The 14,119-nt window shown below is 52.2% G+C and overlaps 1 protein-coding gene across 1 annotated transcript in view; it reads right to left on the bottom strand.

Annotated features, from left to right (window-relative positions):
* LOC123369840 (TBC1 domain family member 22B) overlaps positions 1 to 14,119 on the bottom strand; it is a 38,794-nt gene that overhangs the window by 13,365 nt on the left and 11,310 nt on the right. The window contains exons 4-8 of the mRNA XM_045015855.1: positions 13,319 to 13,498; positions 12,870 to 12,940; positions 10,841 to 10,969; positions 10,230 to 10,295; positions 8,139 to 8,253 (exon numbers count right to left, since the gene is read on the bottom strand). Coding sequence (XP_044871790.1) covers positions 8,139 to 8,253; positions 10,230 to 10,295; positions 10,841 to 10,969; positions 12,870 to 12,940; positions 13,319 to 13,498 — 561 coding nt within the window. The remainder of the gene's footprint in view (positions 1 to 8,138; positions 8,254 to 10,229; positions 10,296 to 10,840; positions 10,970 to 12,869; positions 12,941 to 13,318; positions 13,499 to 14,119) is intronic.

The raw sequence follows: 14,119 nt of genomic DNA, 5'->3' as shown, positions 1-14,119 counted from the left end.
ATCAGTGTGTGACGAGAAGTCGTGAGCAGCACAGCGAGACGACACCGCCTTACGCACAAGGCAGTGCCACTCCAGGGACAGTCTAGAGATTGCCCTGCACAAGGTAAGAGCACAGCAGGACTTGCACCCAGCACCTGAAGTCAGGGCATTGGGAGAAGGCAGTGTGACCTAGTGGATAGGGCACCAGACAGAGTCAGGAGACCTGAGTCCCATTGCCGGGTCTGGGCAAGTCGCTGCGCCTCTCTGTGCCTCAGTTTCTCCACTCACCCTGTCTTATCTAGTTAGACTATAAGCTCTTTAGGGCAGAGGCTGTCTGCATCTGTCCAGTGTCTAGCACAATGGGGCCACTAGAGGCTATTGTAATGCTAATTAATAACAAGAAGATGAGCAAATTCATTTGACTGAATCCCAAACCCACCCTGGCCCTGAAATTCTTCATTTGCTGCTGCTTAGGAATCAATGGAAGAGGAGAGGGAATGCAATTCTAATGAAAGAATGCCCCACTTAGGCCCTTCCTGGGCGCTTCGCTGGTGCTAGAAAAGCTGGAGGTGACTCACCCTAGGGGGATCCTGACCCCTAACTAGTTTAAGAAGTTAGTTTCAGGTTCACCCAGCAGCCACCATGGCTCATGTCTCTACCTGGGGATGTCTGGCCTGGAACCAACCCCAAAGCTGAGGTTTATATTTAACAGACTCTTATTTAGTCCTTTGCTAATTTCTGCTCATCATCTATCAACAGGAGTAGTAGGTTCTCTGGCTCTGGGTAGTTTTCATAAACACTGGATTGTTTTTCTGTGTCTTTCCCCTTCCCCCATGGTTCAGAGCCACAAAGGATTGTGTTAGTATTTTAAAACTTAGCATCTTTCCTCCGTGACTCCCCCACATCGGTCCAGAGCAGATGACGACACATCAAATGGGAGACCTCCACCACACAACTACGTGCTGTGGAAGCAATGCTCCTAATTCAGTGGGGAGCACGCTGGCAGCAGGTTCACCCTGACACTAGGGGAGGGAACATGAGACTGCTGAAAGACACCAGGTCCCAACCCCGTCCTGACCAGCAATGACACTGCCCACAAGTGGAGAGCCCAGCTGGATTCTGCCACCTTCAATTTCAGTCGGATTCAGCATTCTTTGCTTCTTGTCCCAAGCTAGACTCGGGCAGTGTCGCTGTGCACCAACACCTGCTCCTTCCCACCCCAGAGCTGGCTGCAGCTCACGGATTCAGAAGTGAGCCCGCTGTATGTTTGTATTTTTATTTCTATAGTACCCTGGGAGCAGCTGATGCTTTGCAGACCAAAAATAAAACAAAAAAAAAGGACAAGTCTCTGCCCTGGGCTGCTTACAGTTCAGCTCAGACCAAGGAGGAAGGCACTAGAGATGCCTGAAAGTTAGCATATGAAGGACAAAAGGGGAGAAGTGGTGGATCAGAGATCAGAACAGGAGGGACAAATTAAGGAGCAAGACTAAGGGCACAGTCCACATATCAGTGCTGGTCTTGCAGGGAGGTGGTATCGCGCTACAGGAACTCAGTATTATTCAATGGACTTCCCCCTGCAGAGCAAGAAACCTCCCAAGGCCAGGAGCCCTGGAAAGCCAAGACAGTAAATGCAAGTGGGCAGGGGAAGCTTGCACCGCGCCTGGCTGTGCCGTACCAAGCTTGGGGCAATGCTGGTAGAGGAAGAAAGCCTGCAGCACATGTCCAGCTCCCTCCTTCAGTATTGCCACTCACAGCACAGATCCCCGCCCCCTTCCGCCACTGACTGGTTCGGAGGCAAGTGGCACAATCAGGAGGGAGGCACGAGCCAACTATCCTGACAAACAGAAGCTCTGATAAACCATCTCCCCGGAGCACAGTGCTCAGCACAAACAGCTGTTCTGCAGCATCATTAAAAAGGCCCCACAAAGAACCTGGCTAGTCAACATATGGCTCTGACTGAAACTGAAAGGGAGCCAGCAGCTCTGGGACGCAGGAGGCTCTAGCGTGGCTGTGGCCGTCACTGCAGCACAGGGCACCTGGGGTGGCGTTGTGAGCGAATGAGCACGCCCAGCTCCCTGCTGTGCCAGGTGTCCCATTGGGGAAAACAACACTCCTGGCACTGGAATCTCACCGCCCCCGGGATCTGGTTGGGGAGCTGATGAAACTGACTAACCCTAGAATTCCAGACCACCTAACAGTGGGGCAGGAGCACCAGCACCTTCCTGTGAACTTTGACCCCTTTTCCCCTCTCCATTCCCATTAAGGGATGGATCATTCCAACTCTAATCACAGCACCTCAGCTGCAGGGTAGGTTGCTGTCTTTGTATTATGGGCTACGAGGGAGCTGCTTGCTAGATACTTACACCTGTTCCTCAGTGCACAGCTCTGCTAGGGATTGGACATGTGTACACTGTACATTGATGGTAGAATTACTATACTAATGGCTTGGTCAAAGACAGACTGTAGGATAAAAGGGCCCAGCCTGAAACATGCACACTGCTATGTCTAGCATTTGGCTAGTTGAGTCTAATGCCAACACTGACAGTCAGGTCCAGGAGCCAGTCAGGACTCTGGCCAAGCACCACTCACAGTGGCTGGATAGTTCTTTTATTAGCTGCTGTGAAATAGGCACTGTCTTAATTACCATCAGTAGGCTTCAGAGTTAACACTAACTGGGATGTACAGGGACAGTTCAGAGGGATTGTTCTTATTTGCAGACTTGGTGAAGAAACAGAACAAAGCACAGAACTGAGGTTCCTTTAGCAACGGCCAGGGACTAAAAACTTACTGTTATTAACTAGAAACGTAGACGTTACAACAGAAACTAGTGGGAGCACTAAGCAGTGCTGGTACAATGCCCTGGCCAGTACCGGCTCCAGCCAACAAGGAGAGAGTCACCTTTACAACCTCCTTCTGATTTAAAGGAGCAGTATGGATCCTTAGTCCCACTGCTGTCATTACCCTACACCGCTGCTTCTCTGAAAGAAAGGTAATGCTGGCAGCTGTAGAGATCATCCTTCCCTCCAGAGAAATGATGTGGTTGTGGGGTGCTTGGGTTGTTAAGCAGCCCATGTTCTCTGGAAGTGCAGGAACATTCAACCCCAATGCCCCTGACCTCTCCCCTACCTGCCCTAACTCAGGTCAGTTTGCTATGGGCTGGTAAACTGAGGCTGCATTTCACCCAGAGGTGGGTGCAGGGAGGCCAGGGCATAGTGCAAAGTGCTCAGAGAGGAGCTCGACACGCACAAGATAAGCAGCAGTGATTCCTGGGAATTACATGTACCTATCCTTGCCTCCTTCCTCAGCCATTTGCAGCCACCTGTGCTGAAATGAGCCATCTGCACACGTTACTCAAAGGCCAACTTGCACCTCCCGACTGATTGCTCAGCCACCCACACCTGCCCCACCTGTAGGATGCAAAACAGCAGACGCAGCTGCTGCTGCAGCCTTGATGCCTCCCACAAGCTCTTCTGGCTGAAGGCACCAGCTGAAACAAGCAGCGCTCAGCACTCTTCAGCTGGAGCCATTGATCAGATCAGAGCAGCAGTCGCTCCATAGATAGATCTGTTGCTGGCGGAGGCCCAAGGCTTCCGCGGGCTCTGCCAGCTCGCGGAGGCAGCTGCGCTTGGTGCAGCAGGCTGACACAGAACATCTTGGGAACATACACACCGACTCACCGCTGTGGGGTAAGGATGGGACCGAGGGACTCAGCTGCAACCCACCTACTAAAGATCTCAAAGCTTTGAGCATGGGGGAGGGGGAGACAAGAGAACCTTCAGTGAAAAGCAAATGCAGAGAGAGGGCTCTTCTCCACCCCACCACCTCCTCACTGGGAAAGAAACAGGCAGCAGGAAATGACATCGTGGAACTCAGGATGGAAGCTGCTGGCTTTGAGCTTCTGAACTGAGCACGTTTGATACTGAAGCCATTGAGGGAGTAGACAGTGCCCTCCCTGTGTCTTTTATGAGGTCACGTAACCAAAACCTCCATGCATGGCTTCTCCCAGAACCTCCCCCACTTCCAGTTGGTCTGAGCCCAGACAAGCCCCTTGGAGAGATGGTTCTGGCTGCCGCTTGTTTTAACTCTTGGCCTGGCCCTTTTATCGATTGCGACAGAGAAGCCCATCAGCCAGAGACACCTATTGACCAGCCGATCAGTTAAGGGGAGAGGTTGTAATTGACTTGTATGAAAGCTGCTGCTGCCTTGGCTTGGAATACAATACAATACCTGCCGGGCATGAGGAAGGTTAATGAGTCCCAGTGACCTTCCAAGCTGGGCTAATCTATCATTGGTGGGGGATGCTAAAGGAGAAACTAGTAAGTCTAACAGTAAAAGGCTCTGCTGTCAGCTTGGACTTGTGCTGAACAGTTAACTCCCACCTCCAGCATAGCAATTATTTCCCTACGCCACCCCTGGGAGCTGCTTTGGTCCTGCTGACTCAGCTGGCTGCAGGCTCTGCCGTCAGGGGAGGGAGACATTTGGAAAATGCTCAAGTCAGAACTAGAGAGGATGGTGGGCAGCCAACTAGATGAACTTGCAGGAGAGTATGATGCAGGGAGGAAAAAAAAAAAAGGTTCTTTTAGGCTGCACATACTGAGTGACTTCTAAGAGCCAGCCACACACAGACTGTGGTGGGGCAGACAGTTTTCTGAGTAGGAGAAGGAGCTGAACGGGGGGAACAATGGTTTCAGATGGTCCACGGTGGGTAGGAATGATGGGATGAAGTGATAGAGGAAGCTCTTCCCAAGGAGCTGTGTTAGGCTGAGGTACGAGCCCCAGGGTAAATGAGGGGAACACCATAACGGAACACCAACTTGGACCAATAGGTTTGGAAGATGAGCTTTTTAATCAGGAAATAAATCGGTGTCAATTTCACTGTACATGCCTAAACCAATGAAAAAAAATCTTCCCATCGATAATCGAAGTTTACAGATGGGAAAATGCGGCAGAGAATTTAGTAGAGTTTGATTTAAGCTGATTTCCTTTGTATATTTTGACCCGTGATGTTGACATCTGTGTTTAAATGGTTACAAAGTGTTAACTGTTTGCATCTCAACATCTACCATCATTGCATTATTGTCTATTTCCCTCTCCACTGCCTCATCTCCCCACCCCAAAGTTTCCCACGACTGTGAACATAAATAAATGGAAAAAAAAAAGCTTCAAAATGAATATTGATATTATCCACCGATCTTAACTGAATTCTGCCAAGCTTAATTATAAAGAGACAATCCTGCGCTGGCAGGGACTGACAAAGGACTAGACAGGCTAATGGCCTCCTTCCCATTGCTGTAGTCCTCAGAAGTCACCAATCGCATTCCTTACAATAGGGCTCCGGGGACCTGTTGGGATGACTCTTTGGGCCTCATTTACTCCATCAAAATGAACACAAGAGACTCTACCTCAATCCTTTTCCTTTCAAACCACCTGCCAGATTCACCACTAGAGGAGACCATCCATTGCTGGCTCATCCACTTGCCAAGAACACACACCCCCATCCTCCCCGCACAGATGTCTGCAGAGGTGTGAAAGCGAGTGGTGGGTCTGAGAGGCTACTGCTCTGATGGTCGAGTGCCATCCTCCAGGAACTACCCCAGTCAGGTCTCCTCTGCTACCACTATGATTCATCTGCTATCCACAGGCATGCTAGACGCTCAGGCCTGGCAAGCCAGAAAAGGGTATGGCCAGTCCGCCATACGTCCTTATCACAGATGGACCTAATGGGCATTAAGTCTGCAAATGGCTGAAAGACCATTGGCTGGAATTAGTCTCCGCCCTCCCTCCCCTGCAATGGCCGCTTCTGGGTAACCACAGTGAACCAGCTTTGGCCCCGGAATGCACTCCCCGAAGTGGGGCTGATACAACGCTGTGGGTATATGCCAATATCTGTCAGAGGGTGTAGGACCGCAGGAGGGCCCCCTTGGTGGGGGTGGCTCTTTGGGGCTGTGCTGCACCTATCCCAGAGAGCGAAGGCTTGTACCTCCTGGGGACAATAACCCATGAGATGTGCCTTTGAAAAGCACAAGCCACAGGACACAAGGAAAAGTTGCCTCTGGAGGGGTACGTCTCCTTACAATGAAAATCCACCCCAGGGGACCTCAGTATAACAGGCATGAGTCTCTCCACGTTACACCCTATGCAAAGCCGAATGATCAGAGTGGAGCCTCTTCACGCACTCCTGTTGCAAGAGCCCAGGTACTACCCCAGCCCTTCCTGATCCTCAGGATCACAGGGGTTAATGACTGACAGAGCAAGAGAGCCTCCAGAACAGACATTTCCAGGAGTCACCTGCTCTGGTACCTGCCAGCAAGGGCTGCTGCACTAGGGCCCAGCCCCGGCTCCGCACCACCAAGTGAGCAGTAAGTAGGTGAACTAGGGGCTAAATAGCACTATGCCCCAGTCCAGCGTATCCAGACACCGTGCAGGGTTCTCCCACCTCTCTGGGCCAGTCGCTCTCCGGAGACATGCAGCACAAGTCACTCATCCTGCCATAGAGTCAGAGCACTGGACCACTATCCCCTTAAGAGACTAAAGCTCATTTCACTTGTGATCCAAACTGGATTTGAACCCAGGTCTCCAGAGACGAAAGGCTGAAGCATTAATCTGCTGCGCCCCTGGAACCAACTCAGGGAAAGGGCTAATCTCTCACAAGCCAAAGATTTTGCTCTATCCCATGTTTCAGGAGCAGCTTCCAGGAGGAGGGAGCTGTTCAGTGAGAAGGCTTTGATCTTAAGGGCTAACAGGAGTGAAACCCAACCAGGGCCTGTCACCGTGTGAAACAGACAGACAGACATTCAGACTAGCGTGTCTGTTACAGCACAGGCTCCATACTGTGTGGGCGCATGTGGACACAGAGCATGAGGCCCTATGGCATTTTCAACCGTAAGAGACCAGCCCCATTACCCACCGGCGATGGACACAGTGTACCAGAAGTTTTAGACTAGTCCTGCACTCAGCCAGGCAATTCTCTCGGCCTGCACAGCTCTGCCTCTAACTCAGCCGATCAGACACAGCGGGGGCTTGGGGCCATTGTGCACCATGGTGTCACTCTAATAGCACCTATAGAGCACTAAGTTACAGACTAGCCAAAGGCCTGCTGTCAGCTGCTTCCAGGACACAAGTTTGTTCCATTTGTGGATACTTACATAGGAAAGGAAATTCACTAGGGCAAAAACCAGCAAGCCCCTTTAGGCTTCGTGCCATTGCTTCCCCAGACCCTTACGCAGAGCACAATCCTGAGAGATGCTGAGCACCCTCAGATCCCACTGAATGCAAGTGGAAAGGACTTAGCTCCTCACAGGATCAGGCCCTTGGAATCAGACACTGTCATCGCAGGGACTGATCCAAAGCCCAGTGAAGTCAGAGGGAGTCTTTCCATTGACTTCATGGGAGTTTGAAGATGCGTTTAACCTCATGACAGACGAGCCATCCCGTTCCTAATAAGGTTTTCTAAACCCTTATGTTTAAAAAGCAGCAACGAATGCTTTTGTGGGGCAAGGAGCGGTTTGACTTTAAACATTCTCCTGCGAAGCAGTGAACCCAAACAAGACAGCAGAGACTAGAGAACTGGCACTTCAAGTGCAGATCAGACAGTAATGAAACTGACCAGCTAATAAGGTGAAAACTTAAAAAAAGGGCAGACCGGCAGAAGTGGGAGAAGTTAGTTCATGTTTTAAAAGCTCTCCGGTTGAATCAGCTGTGGCTGCATTAGTAACAGAGCAGCAATCTTATTTTTGTTTATTTTTTTAAATTTAAACAGGGTCCCTTTATAGCTCACGTGTTCGGGCGCTGAGTGAGTGCCAGCTCGGAATTCCAGCCAGAGAGCAAGAAAAATTCAGTTATGGGTTTAAGCAAAGCCTCAAAACGAATAAAAGGCTCCACTATGTGGAAAACGACAGCCGGATTAAGCGCATTCAAATGTAAATACACCCTTGGCACTTTCGCCTCTGCTGAGCCCTGTACGTTAGGTGACTGAAGCCAATCCAAAAGGAGGAGAGAAGTGGCAGGAAGGGTAAGGTGCAGCTCTAGCTTTGTGCAGCAGTTGAATAGCAAAGAGAACCTCTCCAGCAAGATTAGCTTGTCTGATCCTAACAATTCAGAATCACTGCAGCACCACCTCAAGAGGCAATAGCATGTTCTGAGCGCCAGATGTCACTTACCAACATGTTCGGAGAGGAACACGACAAAGAATGGAGTGACCAGGTCATTAATCCCCTGGACGTAGCCACTGGCTGGGTGTCGGATGGCCCAGATAAACAGGATTCTTTCAAAGATCTATGAAAAGCAAGGAGGAAAGCCAGACACCTGTGTTAGCCAGGCCCAGAGGAGCGGCAGAGAAGCATGCGTGATAGGCAGATGGGGTGTGGGGGGGAGCTATCATGGTTTGGCAGAGCCATTCCTAGCAGCAACACTGATAGGATAAAAAGTAAGCAAGCTAAAGAACCAGGACTCCCTTGGGTGTATATGAAGCACAGATCCCCCGCTCAGCCCAGCCCATACCTCCCCAAATGTCAGCGTTAGTTTCCTTGGTGAGTGAACATGGAGCCTGAGTTTCTAAGATCCAGATGCAGCCCTGGATGTGGTGTCAGGCCCTTTCAAAGGCCAGGTCGAGCTTTTACAGTATTACCAGAGCTGTCTGACTGTGCTGAAAATTGCCAGAGCGGGTCACCCGAGACGTTCGTCTGCACACAAGCCTGAGCCCTTTAACTCGCAGCACTGTTAGACAGCTCCTGACTAGGACGTTCCACAGCCGGAAACTGGCTAAGTTAGACACCAGGCTGCTGTGTCTCTTTGCTGCAGAAGCACATCCTTGTTATGGACCCCAAAATAATTCTACAAGTAGGGCACCCCAGGGCTTTTCTGATTTCCCGGTGGGTTACAGAGCATGCTGGGATTGACTGCATATAGGCTTCTTCTGAAGTATCCCTGTGCCTAAATCCCATGTCCTCTTCTGGCATGTCAATAGCCTGTGATCTGAGAGACTCTAGTGGGAAGAGAGATATCAGGTTCCCGGTGCCCTGGCAGATCTCTGCCTATGTGGAAGTCCTTGAGTTCCTCCTACAACATACTCTAGTGGGTCCTCTCAGGAAACTGGCGGACCAAGAAGTCTGCCTGGAGTGCAGATCAGTTCAGTTCCATCTTATCAAGCTGCTTGTACATCCTAGCAACCCTGCTAAACCTTCTGTGTCTCACACAACAGAGGCTGGGATTCTCATGCCAGCTCCCACAGGGAAAAGCCTTGCACATCTAACTTTGATGGCCAGGCTTTAATGCAGCCTACTCTGGCATGAAGGCCTTGGGCTACTTTCAAATAGAACTTCAGATTTTTGACCAACTCTGAGTTACCTTTAGCCAACTATATTTGTGCCCTTCATAATTGGAGCTCCTGGCCAGCGTCCCTAGAGCAGATCTTTAGCCTTTAAAAGAGGGCTCCAAAAGGTTTAAAGCAACTTTGCTGATAAGTTGCAGGACACATTAGGACTGGTCTACGCAGGGACATTTACCCACAGAACTGTATCAATACAGTATTACTGCTATAACCCTCCACTCGCACACGCTTATTCTGGAATCACAGGAGCTTGGCCCAGGTTAGCCTATGATTCTTTCAAAGCACAACAGAGTCCAATCGTGGTTTTGTTCCTTCGAAAGAAGAGCCCACACCAATCACACGGCGAAAGGGACTGGATGTGCCATCCACCAGCCAGAACACAGAACTGAAGGTACAATCAACGTGCTTGTGGTCAGATGGATAGAGCACTGAATTGGGACGTAAAATCCCAGCTCTGCCAATCACTTCCCCGCTCTGTGCCTCAGTTTCCCCCTTTGTCTTGTCTATTTTCTTGGGGGCCACTGTCGTTTACAGCACTCAGCACAAAGGGGCCCCGGTTGGGATGCCAACGATTCCCCACCTGTTCTACCCATGGGGTGCTGGTGTCTGAACGGTGGGGTGGCTACATTAACATCCAACATCCCCCTCCAAACAGATGTAGAAGAGGCTGATCCTAAAGCACATATTAGAAAGGAGGGAGGCCGGCCCCAGGTGGAGGCAAGTCTCCAAATCCAGATGACTAGATCAACTCCACTGGGCCCTCACAGCACAGAAGAGGTGCCCCTAGCAGCACACCCCAAAGCCAGATTGGCCTGATGCCCTGGGAGGAACGGAGGAGTCTCCCGCTAGAAGCCCTTGGTCACCAACCAGCAGGACTTGGCCTGCCCCACTGCGGGGAAGCTAGAGACTCGTCCCGCCTCACCTCCTGGACTAGCGGCTGCTGGAAGAGCGGGATGAGAGGGTTTGTCCTGGGAATGTCGATGTGAATCTGAAAAGGAGAGAGGCAGAGCGGGTTAGACTCGCTGACCTCGATGGTCAGGATGGGGGAGGAGAGGGAGCTGCCATTCGCATGTTGAGGCGCTGATGGAGAGAAGAAGCCGAATCCCTCAGCCACCCCCAGGGACAGAGACCTTGCTGAGAGGCAGAGGGAAGTGTCTAAACTCCAGCCCCCACCACTCAATTCTGGGGAAGGAGGGGGAGCAGCTAGAATGGCAGGTGCCTTAAAGCTAGTGATCGGGTGGCAAATCCAGCTGGTGAGAACCACTGACGCAGCTGATACAGCCACTAACGAGGCAGGACAGGGGCACTACCCCCTGCCCTCCCTGAGGGAGATGGACTCCACCCCGTACGGCTCTCCCCAGCTTTAGCTGCTGTGATCCTATGCGGGCCAGAGAGCAGCGGCAAGCGCAAGAGGCAGAAGGGGAAGAAGGGAAGCGTCATGGGGGGAAAGGAGACGGAGAAGGGGAGGCCGGGTGGCAGGAGGGCTTTACCCTTGGGCGCAGGGACCAAAAGGAGGAAGAGCAAGGCCCAAACCTGCCGGTAGGTGTCCTGATGATGCTCTTCATTCCTGGAATCGTAATACTGCTCGATGAAGCCGAAATACTCCTCCCTCTTGCGCTGTAAGGTCAGCTTCCTCCGCTCCTTGTTTGCCGGGAGATAGCCCTGCAGCAGAAGGCAGCCTGTCACAGCAGGTCCCCTTCCCCTCTCCCTCCTGCCCTAGCCACTGTCAGTCCCCTGCAATCCTGCCAAGCAGCAGTTTGTCCAGGAAGCGCTTCCAGCCTGCATGCAAAGGTTGGAGGAGGGGAGATCTCTAGGGCTTCAACGTTCCCAGCACATGACATCTGATATCCTTCCTGTCTGACCCCAGGGCAACCTGCCAACACCCCACTGCATGAGATCTGATTGCTTGTTTCTACATGAAGAGCTGAAGACAGCGCTGGGTGTGACTATTTGTCAACTGTTCTTTAAAGCTACAGGAAGATACCAAACGGGTATGTGAAGCGGCAGGCAGGGCTCCACTCCAAGCAGGAGGCAAGACTACATTGAGATGGGTGTTCAGATCATGCGGTACATGAAGGCGCTGGATAGCACCAGTGTGTTAGCTAGAGCCTGCGAGGTCTTGTGAGGAAAGGGGCTGATGCGGAGAAAATGAATGTGTAGCATACGCAAGAGGAGAGCTCCGCTGAGGGAGAACTCGTTGGTTTTAACACAGAGGCCAAACAAGCAAATGGGGTAGGAGCCATCCTTGTATTTTAACATGGCTTTTGCTAATGACTGCGCTGCTCCCTGCTGCCTGGGCGTGCCCATTTCAAGGCGTCCATCAGCGGCCTCAGAAAGCGTGGGGGTTTGAAGGTTAGGAGTATCAGCTCTCCCCAGGTTTGCTGCAGGACTCCTCAGTGGATTGGAGAACTGGCAGCACTGAGACATCCCACCCGACTCTGAAACCTGTGCAACTGCGGGGAGGGATTTTTAAGCATGACAGATGTTAGCCATGCAGCTTAAGGCACTGCTGGAAGGTGATCACGTACTGTGATGCTGAGTGTGATAAACAGCTATTCTGTGCTAGAGAGTCCATTAAAAAAGGGAAGAAGCCGAGCAGGGAGGCTCTCTCTGCTGGAAAAATTAGGCCATTTTAGATCACAAAGGAGCAGCGAATGAGACAGGCGAAAAAATAAAAGTCTTTACAGATTCCCCTTACGGGACTGTCCCAAGGCCACTCAATGTGGTTGGTGGGGTCCCCGTTCTGCGCACCGTCTGCATTCACATGCACCAGTGTACACCTCAATGGCATGCTAGTGACGCTCTCAGACCCTGCTGCTGGTTTTTCTGGCTGGAGCCAAGTACGACCACATCACCTCGCTGAGGTCCTGCCCTCCACCCATCTGGGAGTTCAGGCCCCTTGTCATCTGACCCTAGACCCCTCGCTCCTTAGGTGCCTCTGTCTCCTCCTCACGTTCTTGTGCTTTCTCCTCCCAACAGCCAGAGCAGCCTCCCATTCTCCAGCCGGTAAGTGAGCCCCTCCCTAAAGCCCATGTATTCCACTGAGCCTCCTGCACTGAGGAGCTCTGCACTGGAATTCTATTTGCCCAGGTGAGACTGCAGGCTCCTCAGGACAGGGCTCTCCGTTCCAGTCTGCCATACGCCTTTAAGGTGTCCTGCAAAGAAGAGTTTGGATTCTTTGCTGGGTAGCATATAGTGTGGCCTGCACAGGAAAGGGCATTTTATAACTAAGGAACGGCTCCATACTCAAGGCCATGTCCCACCAGGGAACTGAGCAGTCCCGTGTCTAGATGGTCATACATGGATCTGCCCCTGGGGCCATGCACTGAGAGCCGATCGGACCTAGTTCAAGGGACACAGGAGCATTCACGTTCATTTGCACGCCCTTCTCCACGTACACGTCCCTGCGAGGACCCCTGGGCTGCGCTCACCCTCGGGCTCCCGCCAATTGCGGCGCCGGGGCGGATTTGACCGTGTCATGCCGGGTGTTGCTGCACCCAGCTCCGCGCGAGGCTGCTCAGCCTTTCCCCAGGAACCCCGGGCCGCAGCAGTCAGCACTCACCGACAGGAGTCGCCATGTCACAGGCCGGACCTCTCTGGGCACGCCAGGCCAGCTGCATTTCCTCAGCTCATCTGCAAACGGACAGTGGTGTCAATGGATTAGATCCTAGGTGCGTCCCAAGTGAGGTCCCCGGCTAGGCAGAACTACACCTAAAAGGAGAGGAAACCCCAGTCTGCTCCTGCAGGCTCCGGATACTCCGAGCCCCCAGGAAGGCTCCATGTCTCTGATGCCTGGGACACAAGTGCAGAACAAGTGGAGATCTGATCATACTCACTGATAACATCAACAGGAGACTGCAGCTAATAAGGATATAAAGCCCAGCCCAGCAGAACCAGCCTCAACAGAGCCCAGCCCCCTCAGCAATCCCATCCATCAGCCCAGTGGCACTGTCCCACATCTGACTGGCACAGAAGTGCCCTCATGACCCACCCAACTAGCCCCGCACTCACCCAGGTCTGTGTTGTGGCTGGAGAGGAGCTGCCGGAACTTCTCCAGACGTGTTTTCTCCCGCACTGTCATTGGGGGAGCCCCCGACGCGTTCTGGTCGGAGATGCGGGCGACGAGTGGAATGATGGGTCTGAGTGGGAGGGACTGCTGTTTGTGCAGGGCGTTCCGCACGCAGGCATCCTCTGGAAGAGGGTTCAGAGAGTTCGGACAGGCTGTGAGCAGGAGGGCGGGGGCATGGCAGTGTGCAGTAGCAGTTAAAGCACAGGAGTGGGGCTCAGGAGATCTAGGTTCTACTCCTCATTCTTCTACTGATCTGTGCCTCAGTTTTCCCACCTGCGTAATGGGGATAAATCCCTCCCTCAGAATTCATTCCCTCACAGTTGTACAAGTGCTTTGGGAGCCTCAGATGGAACAGAAGCATCTCAGGAGCCCCCAGACAAAGGAGAGTCCCTCCAGGGTCAAGCTGCTCTGTAGTCACTGGAAAATGCTTGGAAAAAAGTTTATTGGTCGAGAAAAGAGACCAGATCACATTCTGAGTGCACCCAGGCACCTGCCGAGATCCCCACCCTTAGAATCGGAGAGTTTTAGGCCAGTAGGGCCCACCACATCACCCAGTCTGACCTCCTGTATGGGACACGCCACCTCTCCGCCCTCAGCTCCCACACACTAAACCCCACTACTGAAACTAGACCAAAGTGGCGCAGCCCACAGGAGACTGGACTGTTCTATTCCACAGGCAGAGAATAGGAGGGACAGAGGTGCACCAGTGCCCAAAGCCCCCGCAATGGCAGGGAACTGAATAT

Source organism: Mauremys mutica, chromosome 4, assembly GCF_020497125.1.
Source record: "Mauremys mutica isolate MM-2020 ecotype Southern chromosome 4, ASM2049712v1, whole genome shotgun sequence".
NCBI lineage: Eukaryota > Metazoa > Chordata > Testudines > Geoemydidae > Mauremys > Mauremys mutica.
Note: the sequence above shows the minus strand (reverse complement) of the source record. Positions and strands in the feature narration are given on the sequence as shown.